A 22,284-nucleotide genomic window follows, 5' to 3' on the forward strand; every position below is an offset into this window, starting at 1 on the left:
CGCATGGCGTACACCTGCTCATTTTGTTATGGGCACGAGGTACATGCGCATACTAGCAATACAAGTACGAAGTAAAACAAATTTAGCCTCATAAATGAGTAATTTACCACTCCAACCACATTTTTGCGCCCCCCACGAGAAGCCCACGGGATCCAGGCATGAGCAGCCTAGCCGGCACCAGATCCAAACCGCACGAAGCAATGGTCGTCTCCCCCAGTGGCAACTCCAGCACCACCTTCATGTCGTCCTCCACCACTCAGCCCCACGAGGTGGAAGCTGAGGAGGTGGTGCACACGACACCAAAGGGAGGGGCAGGATTGGCGAGGGCAGGGCAGGCCGATAGAGGGAGGGTCACAACGATAGAGGGCACCACCATGGACACCAAGGGAGGGGGGTGGCTAGAGTGAGGGTCTGCCGGAGCAGGAGATCTAGTGGGCGCTGCTATGCGTGCTCACCCGTCACGAGAGGGCATGGCTGTTCTCGAAACTGACCCCGATACCAAGGATTAGGGGACCATCAGTAAAAAGTGAATGTGAAATGAATGGTGTGTTTCCGCAAACCCTTACTCCTTCAATTTCACCAACCTTCTCTCTGTGCTCAATATTACTCTGCACAAGTTAAAAACAAATATGGTGACAGAGTCCCTTGCCGAGGCCCCCTCAAAGGCACAAAACCATTTATTTCCTGATCGCTGAATCTCACTTTATATTTCACCGACAGAACACAAGCCATAGTAAGATTTCTTTTTTCCCAAGAGATACTGATCCTGTTGGCTTTATGCGTTTCCTCTTAATTATGAGTAGCATCGGGCCATTTTTAGCTATAGGACCCAGCTACAAAGCTGCTGCATCCGTGCTTCGGCCTGCCTTGGCCAGGCCTGAGCTGTTAAACTGGCCAGGCCATACCTGAGCTGTATTTTTGTTTTTTCGTACTGTATTTAGGAGTCTGTTGGGTGATACAGGCCCCGGGCCGTGATATTATGATGATGCTTGGACATAAACGATCGTTGATGGTACGATTCATCACTGTGCAAATAACAGACCCGGCCCATATGGTCCATGTACCATTTGTCTGTCAGCCCCATCAGAGCTCGCTGTCAAAAAGGAATAAGAAAGCTTGATGACGGTGAGAGGGCAGGAAGGAAACGGAAGCCCGTATGAAGGTGCTGCTTTAGCGGCTCAACGCTTATCACGTGCGGGCCGGGGGGGAGAGTGCTCCCGCGCCACGCGATCCGCGGCCCCAGGGGGATCGGACGGCGAGGGCGATGAACACCAGCCGACGCGCACACACGGGTGACGTCGACGCGGCGGCGGAGCGTGACGCGCGCGCCCGTGATGTCACGGTCGGGCGAGCCCGGCTGCTAGTGCCGCGTCGCGATCCGCGCGCGCTGCATGGACCCACGGAGCGGAGGCCCAGGAAGCGACGAAACGCACGGGAAAGTAGGAGCTTGTACAGGGCTCCGGCGTGCGACGTCCGAGCAAGCGACGGGCCGTTAATTCACAAGTTTCACACATCCAGCGCACCCGTCCGTGGTTTTGGTTTGTACGTGCAACGATCGCACGATAAGCGAAACTCCGTCGGTCAAACGGATGGATACGGTCACATTGGGTAAAGGCTAATGCCATGGTCGCGATCATCGGCGCACGGACAGTGGGAAATGTGTCTGCCTACGTGTGTAGTACTTCCTCCGTTCTAAATTACTTGTCGCTGATATGGATGTATCTAAAACTAAAATACATCTAGATACATCCATACCTGCGACAAGTAATTCGAAACGGAGGGAGTATGTCGTTAACACCGCAATTATGAGGCGTGTCTATTTTCAACATGCTTTGATTTGATGGGCCTTTTCTACTAAAGGAATTTGAACAGGGCCACCTTCCAAGTTTCCATAACTGTTGTGTATCGTTTCTTTTCGGGAAATGTTAAAAAATTGACATCATATTTTAAACGTTTTGAGTGATGCTCCTAATTTGTCATGCAAAAACAGATAAATTCGTCATACCGTTCTATAAGTTTTGCCATGTTCTAAAGTGAAAATTGCCTTGTAGTGTAAACAATCATCATGTTGCACCGAGTAATTGCCATGCATTTGATCGGGATCCGACGTACCTAATTAAGGGCATCAAATTTATATTGGTGGTCCTTTTTTTATATAACAACTCGTCGAATATGAATAGCTAAGCACAAATTGAATGATCTTCCTTTTCTTTGAAGAAAGATGATATGCCTCAGTATGAACATCGATTCAAACATGCAACCATCGTTATCACAATGCATCATGTGTAGGTAAATTCATATGATCTAGATAAGAAGGCTAAGACAACCAATAACTAATATAGATTACATGCATGATGCAATCACACACACTGGTCCTATTAATAGAACACCATCTATATTAGTTGCACAAAGCCCTCGGTGCAATTTCTAAGTGGTTGTACCCAGGGAACAGAGGCTCCCCCCGCCTTCACAAGTTGAGGTGAAAATCACATATGGATCTAGTGGATATCCTGGCCTGCAAAAAAAATTAAAACTCTAATCCTGTTAAGACAAAATCATATGACAACTTTCACATGGATTTAAGCCTTAAACTTTGGGTGTAAACCTGTCAAACAGTTTCTGAACATGTTCGTGATGCTCGTGGGTCATCGAAGATTGAAATCAATGTGAACTATATGGCATACAAGTCATGAGAAATGTCACTACAAAAATAAGTGGTGTATCGTTTCCTCCTAGTCATAACAATACTTTAACAACCCTTGGCATCCGTGTTTCGCCAAGTTGTCTCTTTCCAAGACCACTCATTTACACAGATACCACATAAAGCTCTTGATTTTCAGCAGGAGCTTGAGTTTCTAAATCTTTTACCCATGAAACATGTACCCCTTGTTGACCATGTCAGCATACATAAATCGCACCGAGAAGACACCCAACCCGTACAGATTTCAGTGGAGGGCATTGAATTCTTGTGATAGGTTAAACGTCACCAACCTATTCATGAGGTGTAGCTAGGCCATCCGCTTATTACCAACAAGCGCGCACCAAAAGCTAATATGAACCGGTATACTTACAAAAACATCGACCACAAAAACATGTTGTCGTTAAGCGATATTATGTAAATTCAGATATTGTTGGCTAAGTGCCCTCAACCATGCATGTGTTGGGCAAAAAAATCTTGTGCCCATACTATTCCTTGTTTTGGAGGAACTTCTGACTAAAAAAAAGCCTTCCTTGACCCTCTCACCAAACCTCTAGAAGCTGAATGGGCCGTAGCTCTTAAGCTTCTGGAAACTTAAAAGGTGCTTGCTATTTTCTGAAGTACACACATATCCAAAAAATTGGCATGAATAAAAAACTTGCACATCTATGTGATCGATGTGCCTTGTTTCATTTTACAGTAGATGTAAATTACCTCTCACCTGCCCACCACTTAGATGACCAAAGTACCAATCTCTAGTCTGCACCCACATATAGAAATAGTTTCATCTAATTTCTATAATCATCTCAATATCATTCTCTACGTCCTATTCCAAGCTCCATCAATGTGTTATAAATAATCTTGCATGAGATGATAGTATAAATTTCATAATTATTTTAAGAACCGCGCTAAAATTTTAAGATATGAGTAAATACCTCTATTTTTTTAATAGTTCTCTATACTTCGCCTGTTCTTACTTATTTACTTACGGTTCATTTTTTTAAGCCACCCTTTTACACACTAGGTTTATTGGTTGAAAAGAGTTAGCTTCCAATATATTTGGTTGAAAAGAGCTAGTTTCCAGAATATTTGGTACCAACTTTCCGAAAATGTGACTTAGAAACTTATTAAAACTTTTGCTCTTGGACTAAACGAGCTATTCTAATACCACTTCACTATTGTCTTTGTTTCAATCGGATATTCAAAACATGATTCATATTGACGATTTTTTATCTATTTTATTTTGCACTATTGTGTATTTTTTATTTTGCACTAGCTAATACTATGATTTAATACTAGTGTGTAATGCACCTTTTGGAATGTGTGCATTTGTAGACTGAGTCCATTGCATTGTGTTACGCAGAGTTTATTGCATTTTTAGTGTGCTCTAGTATTTTTTTTACATATCCACTACACTTTTCGTTGCTAGAGCCAACTATCGTTTCCATTTGAATCTACCATGTTTTTTGTTCGAATCAACTCCATTGTGTGCTTGGTCTCTATCTTGGTAATTATTTTAAGCAAGAAATCACTACGAAAAGAATTTATAGAAGATAAAAATGATAGAAAATACCGAGAGAGAAAATCAGGTTAAAAAACAACAACAGATTGAAGATGAAGATGAAAAATATACTCTAATAAAGTGTTTACTGAATGCAGTAGGGATGAAGCCCCTTTGATAAAATGAGAACACCTCTGAGGAAAATAAACCAAAGAGGAAAATAAGGGGAGAAAACAAAAGCGGGGAAATCATCAGGTTGAAAGCTCCAGCTTGATCAAAATTGACTGGAGAAGCACACACCGTAAGACGATTTAGTTGGACATATTAGATCTTACAAATACCGTATATATAGGGACAGGGTGACCTGTATATGGCCTGTACGTACACGTACATCAAACATAGCTGGAGTAGTTAAGTAGGCTGACAAGCAAAAAAAAAAAAAACACCTGACAAGCAAAAAAAAAAGTAGGCTGACAAGCGGTGTGCCGTCGTCGTACACACCCGCGAAAAAACCTCTGCGTTCGCGACTCTCTGAAACTCAATCTACATATCATCGACATAATCAGTCACGCTGCCCCTCAAGGAATCATGCCGTCGCCGCCTGGGCCATACGATGAGGACGCAGCGAAATACAGCGCGTCCGTCACGCCGTAGTCCATGACGTCCAACCCCAAGTCGTCAGACGTATCGAGCGAAAGACCTGACGCAGACGGGCCGTCGCCGACGCGGCCCTGCGAGGGCGATCCGTCCGGCGTGCCGGCCCCGGACCCGGTGTAGCTCTGGTGGTGGCCCTGCAGCACGCAGGCGAGGGACGACACGAGCGCCTGCCGCTCGAGCTCCTCCTTGGAGCCGCGGTCCAGGCCGGCGCCGCCCCGCTGCTGCTGCCTCGGCTGCATCCCGGCAGAGAAGCCGAGCGGGTCGGGCGTGGAGCTACGTGCCGCCGCCTCGGGCTCGGCCGGCGCCATGTTATGGCACGTGTGCTCGTGGACGTAGGTGACGGTGTACATCGTCTGGTCGCCGTCGCTGTGCTGCTGCGGCGGCTGCTGCTGCACGAGCTTCGTGGCCGGGCAGCTGCGCTCGCGATGGTAGCAGCATCGGTAGTAGCACCTGCGTGTACACGTACACAAGTAGGAGTAAGAACTAAGATTCGTTTTAGTGTCTCTTTTACACATGTCCAGCAGGACTATTAGTATTAGTAGTAGGAGTATTCTGTCTCATCTTAGCACATGACGGCTAGCTGGCAATACGCGGTGACGTCGCTTGAGAGCAATTATTCAGCGCTTGGTGACGTAAGGAGATGCCTAATTTTTTTAGATCAAGGATAACAGTACTAATACTACTACTACGTCAAATCGTTAACGACCCAACCCTGTTCGTTCACTATGATGGTGAACGCAGTAACACACACGAGGATCCCGCTCCCGCTCGCCACAAAACGTAACTTTCAGGGATGAAAATTGTGGTTGGTCGAGAAAACATTCCTTTTACCTAAAAGAGAACATGGGTCAGCATCAAAACTGGCTTTTACTTTGTATCCATTCGAGTGGACACATCTCTCCACTTTGCCGATGCTTTCAAACGTGTGGCCGTGTGGGGAACTGGTGATCCGATCGGCTGCTCATCAAGATCAAGCATCCTTTTTGAGGCGCGCACGGTCGCTGCGTGGCAAGCGCGCAACATTTTGCGTTTGTCCTTTGCGCGCTTCGCTTTCCGGATCTCCCGGTGCCATCGCGTGGCCATCCGAAAATCTGAATGAACCTAATCTTGCACGTGTTTTCCCTATTATCCCGTACGCGCTCTCTACCAGCGTCACGATCTAAACCTTGGCTATAATTTTTAGGAGCATGTTATTTTCTTGTTAGAGCGACATGGCAACTCAATCACTCATCATCCGTCGATTAATTAGTTGTCTGGATAAGATAAGCAACAGGAACGCCGAGATATATACGTAGAAATGAACTGACCTTGGGAAGCTTGTCCTCATGATCCTCTTCTGGCCGTATTTCCTCCACTGGTACCCGTCCGAGTAGGGCGAGGAAGTAACTGTTACTCTGTTGAAGAAACAATGCACTCCGCACAATCAGAACCCCACATAATCGACCTGCTTTGTTTCTTGATCATTTTCTTCTACTCTAATGCAGGTATGTAGTAGTACTAGCAGCTAGGCGACTCACTTTCTCGGGACGCCGTCGTCTCTAGGACGGCGCGCGCTCGCGGCGCCGGTGACGACGACGGCCGCCGCGTCCGGTGGCGGCGTGGTCGGGGTCGCGGCCGGGGCGGAGCCGCCCATGATGTTGATGCAGACGGTGAAGGCGCGGGACACCTCCTGCAGGATTAATGCGGCGGTGGCCTCGGTCTGGCCCTGCCCGTGCAGCGCCCGCAGCGCCTCCGCCTGCAGGTGCGCCGTCAGCTCGTGCCCGTGCGCCAGCTCCCTCAGCACCGCCTCGTGCTGCTCGTCGGTCGCCGCGGGCTCGTAGCCGGTTACGCCGCCGTTGGGGTTCATGATGAGACGGGACTGCGTCTGCATGGTTCTGGAGTTGTGCTGCCTCGCAAGCTGGCCGCCGACGCCGTTATCTATGGAGCGAGAGTTCCTGTGCGCGCAAGAGTTAATTTGTTGAGAAGCCAGTAGGCTGGCTAAGGCAGCTTCGGTGGCGGGGCGGGCGGAAGTAGAGGCTGCACTTGCACGAGGGCTGCTAATATATAGAAGGGGTGGGGAGGAAGCGTCGTCGCAGCTCAGGCGGTTGGGAGCGATTCACTGTAAACCTGGCTTGGGGCTGGGGGACGCTTTTACGCGGTGTGGTGGACTCGGTGAGGACCCTGCACGAAGTCGTTCTTTAATTAGCAAGGGAGATCTGCGAACAGGTTCAGAAACGAAAAAGGATGCTCTGTTTGTACAGGCGTATGCGTATCAGTTTTAAAAAACTTCGAATTTCAAACACCATGCCCTCAACAAAGAGAGCTTTTGGTCAGCTGATAACTCCTCCGTAAGATTATACACAGCAGACGGACAGGATATTTAGAAAATTGTGGTATTTAAAAGATAAATGATTCCATACGGCCGGCTTGCAAAACGCTTGGCCGGTCGCGTGCGCGCCATCAGATCAAGTGACATCTTACGGCCACAGCTGAGCTCCACATGTGGCAAGTTTTGGTAGGACCCACACGCCGCTCATTCTATATCCTCTTCATAACTAGTCATTCCTTATTCTTTTCTTCATCGACGACCATGGGCGACCTCCATCCCTCTCTCCACGAGCTAACCCATGTGGCGCGGCCATGGTAGTGGTTCTGCATTGCATCCCACGCTGCAGGGAAGACAAGTGGGCAGGGGGTAGTGATGCATAGGAGATGCCCCGACACAACTATAGAGAAGACGGGGAAGTGATAGCCAGAACAGGTCTGAAGAGCAAGTAAATCTTAGTGAGGGCACTAGTCCCTCGAATAGCAGTTGTGATGAGGGGAGCAGAAGCACTCCCAGCAACTTGCCCAAAGTAGCAACCAGGACAAGGAAAAAGAGAACTTCAGAATCTGAGAATGAGGTTTTTGTTGTTGAGGAGGAGGTGACCTCCAAGAAGAATGTACTCAAGAAGGAGTATGCTGCTGCTGCAACAAAGCCTGGAATGAAGGTGAAAGCTCCCGCTAAGAGGAAGCCTATGTCAAAAGCCAGAGCCTCCACTCAAGAAACCATGGAGTTCACTCTTGAACCAAGAGAGAAAGAGGCTGCTGGAGGAAAGAAGAGGGAGTAGAGAGTCAGAAAGACCATTACCGGAGTCATCAGCAAACCTTCTATGATGAGACATTCTGATGAGGGTGAGGAGGAGGAAGAGCATTGCACCTCCTGCCAAGACAAAAACTTATGGGGGAGGCCATAAGAACTGGGGTTGCTTCATCTAAGCCCAAGTCTATCCCCAAGCCTTCGGCTCAAGCTCAAGCTCCAAAACCTTCTGCACCAAAGAGATCTATTAGGAACATCCCTGCTGCTAAGAAAAACAAGACCCCAGTGCCTAAAGTTCAAGAAGAAGAAGAGCAACAAGTGCTCAGAAAACTGAAGCCCAAGATTCCAGATCATAGCAATGATTATCCAGTGGCAGAAAATATGAAGATAAGGAAGGATACATGTCTGAGACTCTGGAGAGAGACTGATCCCTATGCCATTAGGAGGAGAACTGTTGTAGACTATCATTTTCACACCAAGGAACATCAAGATTTCTATGAGACAGTCTTGTTAGACAAGAAGCCCATTGTCTTTGATATGAAGTGGATTGATTGGGAGTACATTGATGATAATAAGGACTACTTCCCAGGTGTACATGAGAGCTTCAGGATGGATGAAGTTAGCAAGCTTGTTGGTCAAAAGTTGACCAAGTGAAACGATGAGATGATCATGCAATTCTATTCCACTGCTCACTTCTATCCAGATGGAAAGATTGTCTGGATGATTGAAGGTACAAGGTATCAATCTACAATCTCTGAATGGGCAAGTTGATCAATGCCCCAAAGGAAGAGGAGAATGACACTGATGTATATGCCAAGCCTAGGAAGGATTACAACTCCATGGCCAATATGTACAAGACTATTCCTGATGAGGCCTTGGAGACACATAAGTTTGGATCAATATACTATGTGTTGTCTGGTCTGACCACCATCAACACCATCTTGAGGCACACCCTTTTGCCCAAGTCAGGAGATCATAGGTGTTTGATGTACCTCAGAAGTTCGAGGTGATGAGCTTAATTGTTGAAACAGTGAAGAGAACAACTGTTGATCAGAAAAGATCATGTGGATATGCCCCTCACATATAGATGTTGATCTATTCCAAGATGGGAACTGGGAGATATCTTCTTGACAAAAGAGCATCTTCCCCTGAGGCCAGATTTCGAGGACAATGAAGTTGTCATGGATGCATCCCATCCTACTTCAGTTGAAGCCAGGAGAAGAGAGAGGGAGAGAGAGAGAGAGAGAGAGAGAGAGAGAGAGCAAAGGCTGCAAAAGTAATAAAGGCAGCCAGTGCACCAGATGCTTCTACAGTGATGCTCAAGACCAAGCAAGATCAACTCAGTTATCTGCTTGAGGCTACAGTGAGAATTGAGAAGGGCTTGGCCACCCTGACTCAAAATCAAGAGAGTCTTGAGAGGATCATTGAGACAAAATTTCATGATCTAGATGCGAAGGTCACATAGATCCATACCACTGTGGAGAAGCTCCAGGAAGAAGTTGAGGACAGGAATGACAGACCTACCATAGATACTTTCCAGAGAGTGCCAACACTACAAAAAAATACACTTCCATGATGATACGTGTTTGTCATAGTAGGTCTCGTTTTTTTCATGCATGTACATCCATGACGATTTTATGAAAGAATCAAGATAGTCATACATGTGCTGTCGTAGAAGTGTTCCATGACATTACTAAAATTATCATCATGGAAATGTCCACTTCCATGACGATAAATCGCGCGTCATAGAAGTGCTTTCGTCAAGGGTGACCAACACGTGGCATCCACTGCAACGGGTCACCGTTAAGATATCGAGTTCCGGTTTGGATCCGATAACCCGTTAACAGCCCCAACCAATGGGGATTTTCTACGTGTAAAATTCTCATTCGCTAGAGGATCCACGTGTCAGCTCAGCGTTGGGACAGATGTCATCCACTCATACTACGGGAGACGCCTATGATACGTCGGCACGTGGCAAGGCCCACCAGTGGCCCATTCCGGTGAAAAAGGTCGGCCCAGTAAAAATTAGCAGCGGCCCATATAAGGCCTACCTATGTCAGGTCCATTTAAGCCCACGACCCATATGACATGTGCCAATTCGGCTCGTCAATGGCCCGTTAACTATTTGACACCATTGAAGCCCATCGTCAGTTCGAGCCCGTTAACAGCCCGCTATATATTTGGGCTCAATATCGGCCCGATGCGGTTTCGTCCTGTTAACACGCCATCCAAGGGATGGGCCAATTTTCAGGATGTACGACTTTCGCCCTTTTAGCGACCCATTTAAGTGTTGGGCCAATTTCTAGCCCGGTGTGTCTTTCAGCCTGTTAACGGCCCATAAATGAGCTGGGCCACTTATAGTCGGTCCTGAGTTTTGGCCTTTTAACGACCCATGCTCTTCATGGTCAATACCAACCCGGTTTCTCTTTCGGCCTACTAAAGGCCCACAACACAGTTGGGCCATATACAGTACGACCTGACTTTCGGCCTCTTAGCGGCCCATGCTCTTCATGGTCCAGTACGAGCCCGCTTTCACTTTCGGCTCGCTAAAGGCCCATAGTATAGTTGAGCCATATGTAGGCCGACCTTAGTATCGGTCTGTTAACGGCCCGTGAAATCAAATGGGCCCGTCTATTACTCACTTCGATGTCGGCCTGTTAACGACCCGAGAGGTAACAGGGCCGAGCATTAACTGTCGGTCTGTTTCAATTATAGCGACCTAATAGAGCTTTCGGCCTGGTTACGACCCACTAACTTAATGGCCCCACTAAAGTTCAAACATGTCTGTAGGCCCAATTAGATAATTTGATCCCATTACGACGAGCAATTATGCACATGACCAAAACCGATCAATCAAAGGCCTATGAGAATTTTGGCCCTGAGAGCCCATTAGGGAAGCTAATTAAGGGCAGTGGGCTGCTTCCTTCATATAGGGCCCACGATTGTTCATGCTAACTAATAATTTCACTGCTTTTTTAGCATCCTAGCAAGTAGTTAGCTGGAATGCGAGGTGCGCTAAGCAAAGGTACGACATACAAGGAAAAATGTTGCACATCCAGCATATATTACAGGAATTACATCCACTGGGCAATCAAAGATTGATGCCAGTGCAAGTAAATGAACAAAACCTAACGATCTACAACGTCACAATCTGCAACCTCAGTGCGGATGATGCCCATAAGCATGTGAGCAAGTTCTTCCTTCTTTGCTACGCTGTCTCTGAAAACATTGATCAGTTGTTGTTGCGCAATAATGTGCACCTCTGATTCCTCCACAATTTCCATCATTGCTTTAGCCAGTAATTGGTTCACAAACATACATCTTTTCTGTTGCATTCGAGACAGAGGAAACTAAACAGATTCAGATGACGATTTTGGCAGGCTTGTATTATTGATAGTGGAGAGTGTCTCGACCACTGCATCATAGCATAAATTAGGAGGGGAACCGAACATATTAATCAAGAGTTATTGCCATATTACCTGGCCTAGATTTATTGGAAAGAAACAATGAGGTTGCCTTGCTGCTTTCAAAGTTTGTCTTCTTATCTTCAGCAGCCTGCACCAAATTAACACACTAGAATTGCTATCATTGGTCAGGTCAGATAATAGCAAAGCAATATTAACATAACGAACGTTTGGGCAACCAGACCACACCAGCCTACACCAAATTAACACAATATGACACAGCTATCATCAGCCAGGTAAGGTAATATTAAAGCAGCATTGACACAATGAATGAATGGGCAATCAAAGCAGCACTACAGTTCAGTAATGTGCATGATATGAGATAGTACACTCATGTAGCTCATATGCAAAACTACCAGACAGTTTTCCTTACAAAAATCAACATTGTCACCTTTAATTATACATTTTGCTACAACTAAATTTAGATCAGATAAAGGTTGGATTCACACCAATTAATAAAATACACGCTGATGTAAAAAATATAGTGATATACAGCAGGTACTTACATAAGCATTAGAGCACAGAGAATTCCCGCAAGATACTTTCCTCAAAGATGATACCAGTGTAGAAATTCTTCTATCTCTTAAGCTTATTTACTAAAAGAGAGATGGGTAAGAAACATGTAGAAAATATGATTAGCATGCTATAAAATTTTATGATGCGAGGATACGCACACGCTTCTTAGAATGGAGTTGACATATTTTTGCTGGACTGGAGCGGACTAGTTCTTTGGCCACCGGAATCTGCTTATTATCAGTAGGAGTTGGGTTTCTCTGTGCTGGATCAGTATCTATGAAAACTAGAGTTGGTTTACTATCTCCTGGCGTTTGGATCTTTTGCGAAGACCTTTTTTGTAACCCTTCAGATTCTAACATAGCCGTCTTCCCCTTGCATGCCTTATATAAAAAATGGTGCTTCAATTATAAAACATGCTACAACAGAGAGATGGAATAGGTACTGAAGAATAGACAGGCATGACATATTGACATGTATTCCCTCCATCCGGAAATAAATGGATGGGTCTAGGCGTATTTTAGTTCTAGATACATCCATTTTTATCCATTTCGGCAATATGTAATCCAGACGGAGGGAGTATGATGTAAGAGTAGGGATACGACAGGACAACAGAGTAAAAAAACACTAGTTGAGTGTAAAACTGTATGCTAGCGGAATACATACAGAAAAACACTAAGGCAACATATGCGTGTATGATTGGAAAACTAAGATGGCATTGCAACAGACCACTAGAGAAGCACTTCAATGTAAAAAAATATATGGTATGGTAGACAGATGAAGTACATACTGATGAATAACAATGCATAAGATATTCAGAAGCCTGATATCCAAACTAAGCAGATGGCATTGCGATAGAGTAGAATGACAGTACTTAAATTTGAAAACATGTTATCATGAATGGAATAGGTACTGAAAAACAGGAAGGCATGGCATATTTACATGCATGATCAGCAGGCTAAGCACATGGCATTGCAACAGAGTAGATGCACTCCAGGAGATTATATGCATGTTGTACCCATATCACGGGCCAAGTTAGAGCAAGGACCTTGTGGGGTGAAGAGGATTCATCATCTTTTTGCAAGTCTTCTGAAGAACTGCCTTTACATGTTCCATCATATTGGGTATCATTGACATCAAGTTTGTTGGCCGTTACATTGCTCCGTGAGGTTCTTGTGGATATATCAGTGCGTACAATTATATCTGACATGCATGGAAGACAACTAGTAGTTATATTTATGTAATGAGTGCCCGTAGGAGATGACATAAATAGTAGGACTGGGGTTAACTAGCAGCAACAGGTCTGAAAAACTAAAGGGAGAACACAGATGAAAGCTACAGAATACGTATCATTTGTACTCGAGATTAACTAGATGGCACACAAAAGTATTAAAGAACAACATAGGTAATACTAGAAATGGTATAATACTATAATCACAAGCCTGTGGGATAGCATTGGCTGATGGATGCTAACAAGGAACATCGTTACCTAAAGAACAAGTCTCTTAGCTGAACTATGGAACATCGTTAACTCCTAAACAAGACCCGTAAGAGATCAACATGAATATACAGTGTGTGATAATCTGTTTTCCATGCTTAGATGAATAACAAAGCCATAAATGTTGCACACAAGTAAGATGAGGGTACAATTTCATTCAAAAAAAAAGATGAGGGTACAACCTATCTGGCCCCCATCCATAGAAGTGAGCATCATGTGCTGACTTGTCGATGGCCCTGTAGTTGTTTTGGCTGCCCATGTCGGGCACGCGCATTGGATGCAGGGAAATGTTGATTGGGGACTATAGCTCCCTTCTGGTGTATGCTTCCCTTGTTGGAGCAGCTCTTGTGAGAAGGAAGACGGTGTGGCTGAAGATGCAGAAAACGCATAATGTAAAGAACGACACATATTCTAATATGAAGAAATACCCTAAGAGATAAATAGTAAGGTACGAGAGTGGACACACGTCTGTTGATTGAAGACTAAATTGGGGTCACGCGATTTTATTTTATTTTGGTACTGTCCGATCTACGCCGGATGGCTTGATGGCCGTCTTGTGCCTCCCGACTGAAACTGTTCAGATTCTTCCCTGAAGAGCTAGCAACTACCGGCACAGCAGCCTGCCTCTGCCATCCGTGGCCGTGAGAACTCTGACCAAAACCCCGATCCCGGCCCCACCACACTGCAGTGGTTGCGCCGCCCCCGGCCAATCCACAAAGACTCGCCGTCATCCAGATCCGGCGGCGGCAGTACCTTCAACCCATGCAACTCTAAGATAGCCATGTAAGCGCTGCTTCCGAGGCGAACTTGCGCCCCTGCACCCTTACTTTAGACACTAGCCAACCGACAGCCTAGGAGCTCTGCCGCCTTGAGGGGTGCTGCTTCCCGTTGGAAATCGATTGGCCCAGAATAAAAATTCAGACAACTGACGCCTAAATAAAGTGATTTGAGATGAGTGTACGCCTATATTGCGGCCTGGTGAAGTAGGCAGCTCCAGCTGCCGAGTCGGTGAGGCCCGCGCGGTTGCGGTGGCTACCGAGGCAGGAAAGCAGAAATGTCACGACGGTCGACGGCTATGGGGAAGCAGCGCCGGGGCCCTGCTGGACGCATCCGAAGTTGGAGCCGCTCCGGCGCCATGCCCAACGGCGGGGGTGAATCGGCTCTGATACGGCTCATGCGACCATTGTCGAGGCAGCTCCCTCAGCACGGAGTAAGAGGCACACGGCCCAGTGCATGACAGCAAATGGACATCGTCTCTGGCATTGGGGAGGAGGGCGGCAGTGAATTTGGCGTGGTGGGGGCACCATGGAGGAGGTGCTGAGATTTCACGGCTGGGGAGAAGATGATTTGGAGCCCACGAGGTATGAACGGGAAATTGGGAGGGGGAACCATGTCTTACGGATGCATTTGTTTTGAAATGTGGGGGGAGTTACAATTCTACCCCTACCTTTAGGCTTCTGGGCTTGGGTCTATGTACTGAGGGTCGGGGATAGTAGAGTAACGTTGCTTCTCCCAGATAGTGGTGCGAGCAATTTTGGGCGAGGTGGGCGTGTTTTGAAATAGTGGGCGCGAGCGATTTCGGGCGAGGAGGGTGTGTTTTGAAATAGTCGGCGCGAGCGATTTCGGGCGAGGAGAGGGTGTTTTGCTGCCCATGGTTTATGAATTATTCTGCACATGTCATTTCGGCCGAGGAGAAGGAGCGCTTGGATGAAGTTACGAACGTACCCTCGATGTACAACGGGCCAATTGATGCGTGTCCCACATAGGCTGGTAATTTTGCGTCTTCCATTTATTTTCTCGGGCGAATTCCACCGAGTAGAGGGTGTTTAGCGGCTTGTTCAAATTTTGGGAGAACGAGCATCCACGTCTACCTTACCAAGTCGATTCCAATCCAATTTTGAAATATTAGCTTGCGGCTTCTTGTTTAGATGGAGAGATGATGATCGGGACTAACGTGTTTTTACATGCTAGTTGCTAATGATTTACTATATGAAAAATAGTTGACCCACTCAAAAACGGGAATCATTCAATGAAATAGCTCGTTCACCAGGTCAAAATAGTGAACTAAATCCAAAATTGAACACCTCAATCGAGTAGCATGTTGTACAGTATTATAGTACTCCATGAACATGTTGATAGTCAAATTAATGAACTTGTTTGATACGCATATCTCCATTCATGTGTGGATTGAACACAACATGTTCTCCAATTTAAATATTTGAATGCAAGTTTATATCGAAACATGGTTTATATCAGTCTTTGATGCATAAAACGAGACCTCCCCCTCTCCCGGACTCCTGCTCTCTCTCTCTCGCCGAAAATCTTCAATTATATCGCACACATCCAAACACAAACCTTGTTGGTCCCTCTACCCCTCTCTCTCTCTCTCTCTCTCTCTTTATGTGTATGTGTGTGTGTGTGGGGGGGTCTTTCTAGTTCGCATGCACACTATGTATGATTCTCTAGTGCAAGCTAAATATCTTGGGTGCACTCATCGCATGCACACAAATTCCCTGGCTCGTTGCCCGTAACTCTCTCATGCACCACTCTGCCGTCTTGAAGCTCTTCCCTTTCTCTCAAACTCTCCATCTCCCTGGGTCACACATACACATGCATATCTCACTCGCACTCGATAGACCCATCTAAAGCTCTCTCCCTCTCCATCTCACATGCACACACACACAATCTCACGCTTAGCCAAGTATGATGGTCTCTCACTCAATTGTAGGCACACGTAGTCCCCCTATACGTATATGACTAGCTAATTCTTAGTCTCCATCACAAACATGTGCATGGTCTATCTCGGTTTCTCTCGTGGCATCTTTCTATCGCACACGCACCTCGTCCCTCGATCTCCCACCCATATAGTCCCCTCACGATCTCGAGGGATCTCTCAATCACAAACACACCCTCTCTCCCTCCCCATGTGTCCATCTTCTCCATGCATCCCTCTCGACCTTTGTCCCTTGTTGGCCAGACCACTATTGGACTTGTGCTATAGGGGTGTCTCTCTCCGTTGCAAACAATCATGCACTAGCTATCTTCGTGTATCTCCTCACCTCGCTTTTCTATCTCAGAGATGCATGCGTGATATGTTTGCATAAGAAACGAACACACCCTCTCTCTCTAATTTATCATTTGTTGTCCCTTTCTCTTTCACACGCACACTCCTTTTGCACACTCACTCATTCTCCTTCACACACACTTGATCTCTCTCGACTTAGGCACTCTCTTTGGTCCATAGCATATAGATTTATTGAAAAGTAAAACATCACAAAGTTTGACCATGTACGTGGAGAAAAACATTTACATCAGAACGACAAACATATATCATTAGATTCATCATGAGATGTAGTTTCATATGATGTGTCTTTGGTATTGTAGATTCAAATAATATTTGCGTAAACCTGGTCAAAGTTTCCAAAGTTCGACTTCTAAAAAATTTATATGCACTACATTATCGAGCGGATGGAATATCTCTTTCCCCCTCTCAGTTGTGCGACGCACCACTCAGCCGTATCAGGGCTCCTCTATCTATCTCAAACTTTATATCTCCCTACTTCACACATACACATATCTCGGTCGCACTACATAGACCCATCTAACACTCTCCACCCTTGTTCTCTCTCTGTGTGACACGCACCCCCCTAGGTACCATAATCCCTCACTCCATCATAGGCGCACACACTCCCCCCTAAGTATGACTATCTCTCACTATCCATCAGGAACACATGTATTGTCTCCTTCCATCCATACGTCTATCTTGATATCTCTCGGGGTATCTTCTATCGTGCACACACACATGTAGTCCCAAAACGATCTCCAGGGGATCACTCTGTCACAAAAATACACTCTCTCCTCCCCATGTCTGCATTTTCTCCATACGTCTCTCTCGACCTCTCTCCCTTGTTTGTCAGACTTCTCTTGGCCACGTGCTAGGGGTCTTTCTCTCTCAGTTGCAAACAACCACACACTATCCCCTCATGTAACGCCCCGAATCCGATGTGCTAGGTGTCTTCCAGTCATTCGTCGTTGTTGCCATGTCATTTGCTTGTGTGTTGCAAATTGCCATGTCATCATCTGCATTTCATCTGCATGTTTTTCAAAACTTGCATCCGTTTGGGTTCCCCCGGTTCTCTCCGTTGTCCGTTCTGAGCGCAACCACACTCGCACGCGCCCGTGGCACCTCTCAGTTCTTGTTTTCCGAGCAGCCGAAAAACGTTCTCGGAATGGGCTGAGATTTGCCGAGTGGCCTTGGTATATCACCGGCAGACCGCCTGTCAAATTTCGTTTCATTTGGAGGCCGTTTGATGCCCCAATGGTTAACCGAGTTAACCGAAACCCCTGTCTCTTTGCACCCCATCACCCCTTCACAACAGCTCGCGAGTCCATCTAAACCCCCTCCATGCTCTCTATCGTTGGATCACGATCATGTGGGCGAAAACCGCACCTCATTTGGACTCTCCTAGCTCCCTATACCTATATAAACACCCCTCCCCCGAAATTTCGGGCAAATCCTACCCCTAACCCTAGCTTCTTTCTCCTCCCACCGCCGGACATGTCCATCCCGCCACCGGACATGTCCGCCACCGCCCCGCAGCGAATCGCGGTGCACCACGTGTCCCCGCCGGCCCCCGCGCCTTCCCCCGCTGCTGTGGCCCGCCAGGACCCAGTTTGGGCCCTGGGAAGCCCATCGGGGCCCGGTCGCTGCGCCCGGCTCCCCGCAGGCGCCCGACCACGGCGTCCAACCTGGGGTCCTCCCCGAGCTCGGCCCCGCCCCGCGCCACTGGGGCCCTGCGCCGCCGTCGCCCAGGTCCGGCGACTCCGCCCTGGGTCCGCTCGACCCCGCCGTCGCCTCCGGCCTCCTCTGCCTCGCCTCGCCGCCGCCAGGGACCTCGCCTCCTCGAGCGCTTCGCCACCCGCAGTCGTCTCCCCCCTGAAGCTCGCCGCTCCGCCCAACTCCGGCCTGATCTGGCCGAGAATGGGTGCCCCGCGGCCGGATCTGCCCGTCCCCGACCTCCTCAACACCGCCGGACCCCGCCATCGCCTCGGGTACCTCGCCGGAGTTGCCTCCTCGCCGGAGCCGGCCAGATCTAGACGAACATGTCCCGGATCACCCCGACCCGCCATCCAAACACCATCCCTTCGTCATGGATCTCTCCATCCCGCATCGCCCCGTCTAGTTTCTGCGAGGTCTAAATTCCACCAAGTCCCTGAGTTTTGAACATTATGTGTGCATGTTTAACCTGCTGTAACTTGGTGCATGTGGCTCCGTTTTGCGTCCATAATATATAAAAATGTTCATCTCGGAGTGCTCTTCATGATGGAGTAGTTTGCATTCATGTTCCTCTTAATATTGATGCCTTAATCTTCGTTGCGAAACTGCTATATGATATGAACTGCTGGAATCTGCTGATTGTTAACATCATTTGTGGATCTTGTGAGTGCCACAACTTTGTCTCTGTTGATGCTATGGTGATGATCTTGATATGCACATGTTCTTAGCTTCACGCTCTACATTTTGGTGTGCTTTGAATTCATGTTAGGGTGCATCTTGATATATTAACCCCTGTTGCAAAAGTGCATGTTGCTGTTAACTACTGAAAACTACTGTAACTTGCTGATTTGTCATTTTTGTTGCATTTTGTGTGTGCATCCTATGTGCATGATGTCTACATGTTTTAGGAGAATATTTGTTCCAGATTTACAGGGGTGCAATCCATGTTTTTTGATATGCCCTGTAGTGAGTGCATCAAGCTTGTGAAGTGAGCTACTTGCTGTTAATGTTCTGTCTATGCTGAATCTGTCATATCATGTTGCCATGTTTGCTTGATGCTACCAATTAATCCATGCATATTATGAAGATGCTTAGTTGACATGGTTTGTTATCTATGTTATGATCTATCACGCCATGCCTTTTTATGCCTCATATATGTCCTGTAGCATATGTTTTAATTGCCATGAACATGCTTATATAATGTTCCAGATTCCTGTTAACTTCATGATGCTATGATGTCAGCTTGATAGTAATTTGTATATGCCTCTTCTGGAGATGCTCCAATTACATGATTTGAAGTATGCTATGATTAATTTGTTCACATGCCATGGTTATTAATTTTGGAGATCATATGCCTCTGTTCCATGCTTGGAAACATGTTATCATAATGTTGCTGTTTTACACTTGCTGAAATTGTTTCAACATTCAATCTTGTCTTGTTGGTTCCTACTAATCCATGGGCCATATGTATATGATTATTTGATGTTATTTGATCTTTATTATGTTTACTTTGATGCCATGCCCTTGGTTTCTATGTATAGTTGTTGTAGCATCTTTGTTTCATGCCTCTAACATGCCATCATATTAACTCCGCTGATGAATATGCTCCTGTGTTATAAATTTGCTTTTTGCATTGATCATATTGGTTTAATCTTGATGCCTATGAACCTGAACCTTAATGATATTTTAAGTATGTTATCTGTACATGAAGTTCATGTCAAGTTTGTGCTCTTATGAGTCCTGTAGCATGTTGTTTTGATGTTTGCAAAGTGCCTACTTGCTGTTTTGGACAGATTGTTATATCTTATTTTGAGTCTATGTGTTGCACCGTTGCTCCGTTTTGAGCATGCTCTAATGTCAAGTTTGTGCTCTTATGAGTCATGTAGCATGTTGTTTTGATGTTTGCAAAGTGCGTACTTGCTGTTTTGGACAGATTGTTGTTATATCTTGTTTTGAGTGTATGTGTTGCACCGTTGCTCCGTTTTGAGCATGCTCTATATGAAACTTGCTTAGAATTGCATTTAGTTTCATCATGTCATGTTGAATCCTTTTTTTGGTTGTGTTTTCTTGATGTTTGAATGCATTTTGCATCAATGCCATGTTTAACTTGTTTTGCTCATATCTTCTAGGCCGTAGGTCCGAACTAAATGAACTTTATATGTAACTTGACTAGAATTTCGGGTAGATCATCATGGTGCATTTTAACTTGCTATTTAACAACTTGAACATAAGTTTTATTCAGTTCTGTACCAATTTCGAAATTTGCATTTGAGGACTTACCAGATTTGTTATATGTTATTTCCGGCCTGATTTAAACTTGCTTTGATGTGATATTCTTGTACGCATCATCTCTTTCCATGAGTAGCATCATATAGCCTTGTCATGCATCATGATTGGTTGTGCATCATGCCATGTTTATATGTTGTGTGTTTACCATGTTGTTTGCTTCTTTCCGGTTGTGCTTCTTCTCGATAGTTCTTGTTACATTGCGATCGTAAGGATTCGTTCAACTACGCTTGGCTTTTCTTTGTACGTTCGTCTTCTTCATGGACTCGTTCTTCTTCCTAGCAGGATTTCAGGCAAGATGACCGTAACCCTGGATCTCATTTCTATCATTGTTATGCTAGTTGCTTCGTTCTATCGCTATGCTGCGCTACCTATCTCTAGTTTATCAAGCCTCCCAAATTGCCATGTCAGCCTCTAACATTTTCACCCTTCCTAGCAAACTGTTGTTTGCCTATGTTACCGCTTTTGCTCAGCCCCTCTTATAGCATTGTTAGTTGCAGGTGAAGTTGAAGATTGCTCCATGTTGGACAGGATTATGTTGGGATATCACAATATCTCTTATTTAATTAATGCATCTATGTACTTGGTAAAGGGTGGAAGGCTCGGCCTTATGCCTGGTGTTTTGTTCCACTCTTGTCGCCTTAGTTTCCGTCATACCGGTGTTATGTTGCTTGATTTTGCGTTCCTTACGTGGCCGGGTGTATGGGAACCCCTTGACAGTTCGCTTTGAATAAAACTCCTCCAGCAAGGCCCAACTTTGGTTTTACATTTGCCTAACAACCTATTACCTTTCCCTTGGGAGTAATTAATCCGAGGGTCATCTTTATTTTAAACCCCCCGGGCCAGTGCTTCTCTAAGTGTTGGTCCGAACCGAGCAGCCTGCGGGGCTACCTCGGAGAAACTTGAGGGCTGGTTTTACTCGTAGCTTGAATCATCTAGTGTGCCCTGAGAACGAGATATGTGCAGCTCCTATCAGGATTTGTCGGCACATTTGGGCGGTCTTGCTGGTCTTGTTTTACCATTGTCGAAATGTCTTGTAACCGGGATTCCGAGACTGATCGAGTCTTCCAGGGAGAGGGAATATCCTTCGTTGGTCGTGAGAGCGTATAATGGGCTATGTTGGGACACCCGTGCATGGTTTAAACTTTCGAAAGCCGTGCCCGCGGTTATGTGGCAGATGTGAATTTGTTAATATCCGGTTGTAGAGAAATTGACACTTGACTTAATTAAAAGGCATCAACCGCGTGTGTAGCCGTGATGGTCTCTTTTCGGCGGAGTCCGGGAAGTGAACACGGTTTGGGTTATGTATGAACGTAAATAGTTTCACGATCAATTCTTGATCACTTCTAGCTTCTCGACCATTGCGTTGCTTATCTTCTCGCTCTTATTTGCGTATGTTAGCCACCATATATGCTTAGTCGCTGCTGCAACCTCACCACTTATCCTTTCCATACCCATTATGCTTTGATCATCTTGATACCCATGGAAATGGGATTAGTGAGTGCTCGTGGCTCATAGATTACTACAACAATAGTTGCAGGTACAAGTATTGCGATGATCATGACGCGAGAGCGATGTTTACTTGTTTTGGAGTTCTTCTTCTGCTTTGTCGATCAGGGGATAGGTTCCAGGTCAGTAGCCTGGGCTAGTAGGGTGGATGTCGTTTGAGTTTCTGTTTCTGTTTCATCCGTAGTCGGATGTCGCCCTATGTATTATGATGTTGTATTCATGTGGCATTGTATGCCTCTTGTATGTATCCCCAACTTTTATGTAATGGTACGATGTAATGATATCCACCTTGCAAAAGCGTCTCCAATATGCGCTTCTATTCT

At 46.0% G+C, this 22,284-nt stretch overlaps 1 protein-coding gene across 1 annotated transcript; it reads right to left on the reverse strand.

The window, feature by feature from the left end:
• Positions 1–4,670: 4,670 nt before the first annotated feature.
• On the reverse strand, positions 4,671–6,855 carry LOC123065851 (transcription factor WRKY19). The gene is made up of 3 exons (XM_044489054.1): positions 6,374–6,855; positions 6,164–6,250; positions 4,671–5,306 (listed from the first exon to the last, which is right to left on the reverse strand). Exons 1-3 carry the CDS (start codon positions 6,724–6,726, stop codon positions 4,778–4,780), a joined length of 969 nt encoding a protein of 322 aa, XP_044344989.1. The 5' UTR covers positions 6,727–6,855; the 3' UTR covers positions 4,671–4,777.
• Positions 6,856–22,284: the final 15,429 nt, after the last annotated feature.

Source organism: Triticum aestivum, chromosome 3B (assembly GCF_018294505.1).
Source record: "Triticum aestivum cultivar Chinese Spring chromosome 3B, IWGSC CS RefSeq v2.1, whole genome shotgun sequence".
Lineage (NCBI taxonomy): Eukaryota > Viridiplantae > Streptophyta > Magnoliopsida > Poales > Poaceae > Triticum > Triticum aestivum.

Excerpts from the sequence above, each read along its gene's own strand:
- LOC123065851 (XM_044489054.1), bottom strand. The coding sequence starts at position 6,726 with ATGCAGACGCAGTCCCGTCTCATCATGAACCCCAACGGCGGCGTAACC. Across the intron at positions 6,251-6,373 it reads GACGACGGCGTCCCGAGAAA|AGTAACAGTTACTTCCTCGC; the intron begins GTGAGTCGCCTA and ends TTTCTTCAACAG. Across the intron at positions 5,307-6,163 it reads ATGAGGACAAGCTTCCCAAG|GTGCTACTACCGATGCTGCT; the intron begins GTCAGTTCATTT and ends GTGTACACGCAG.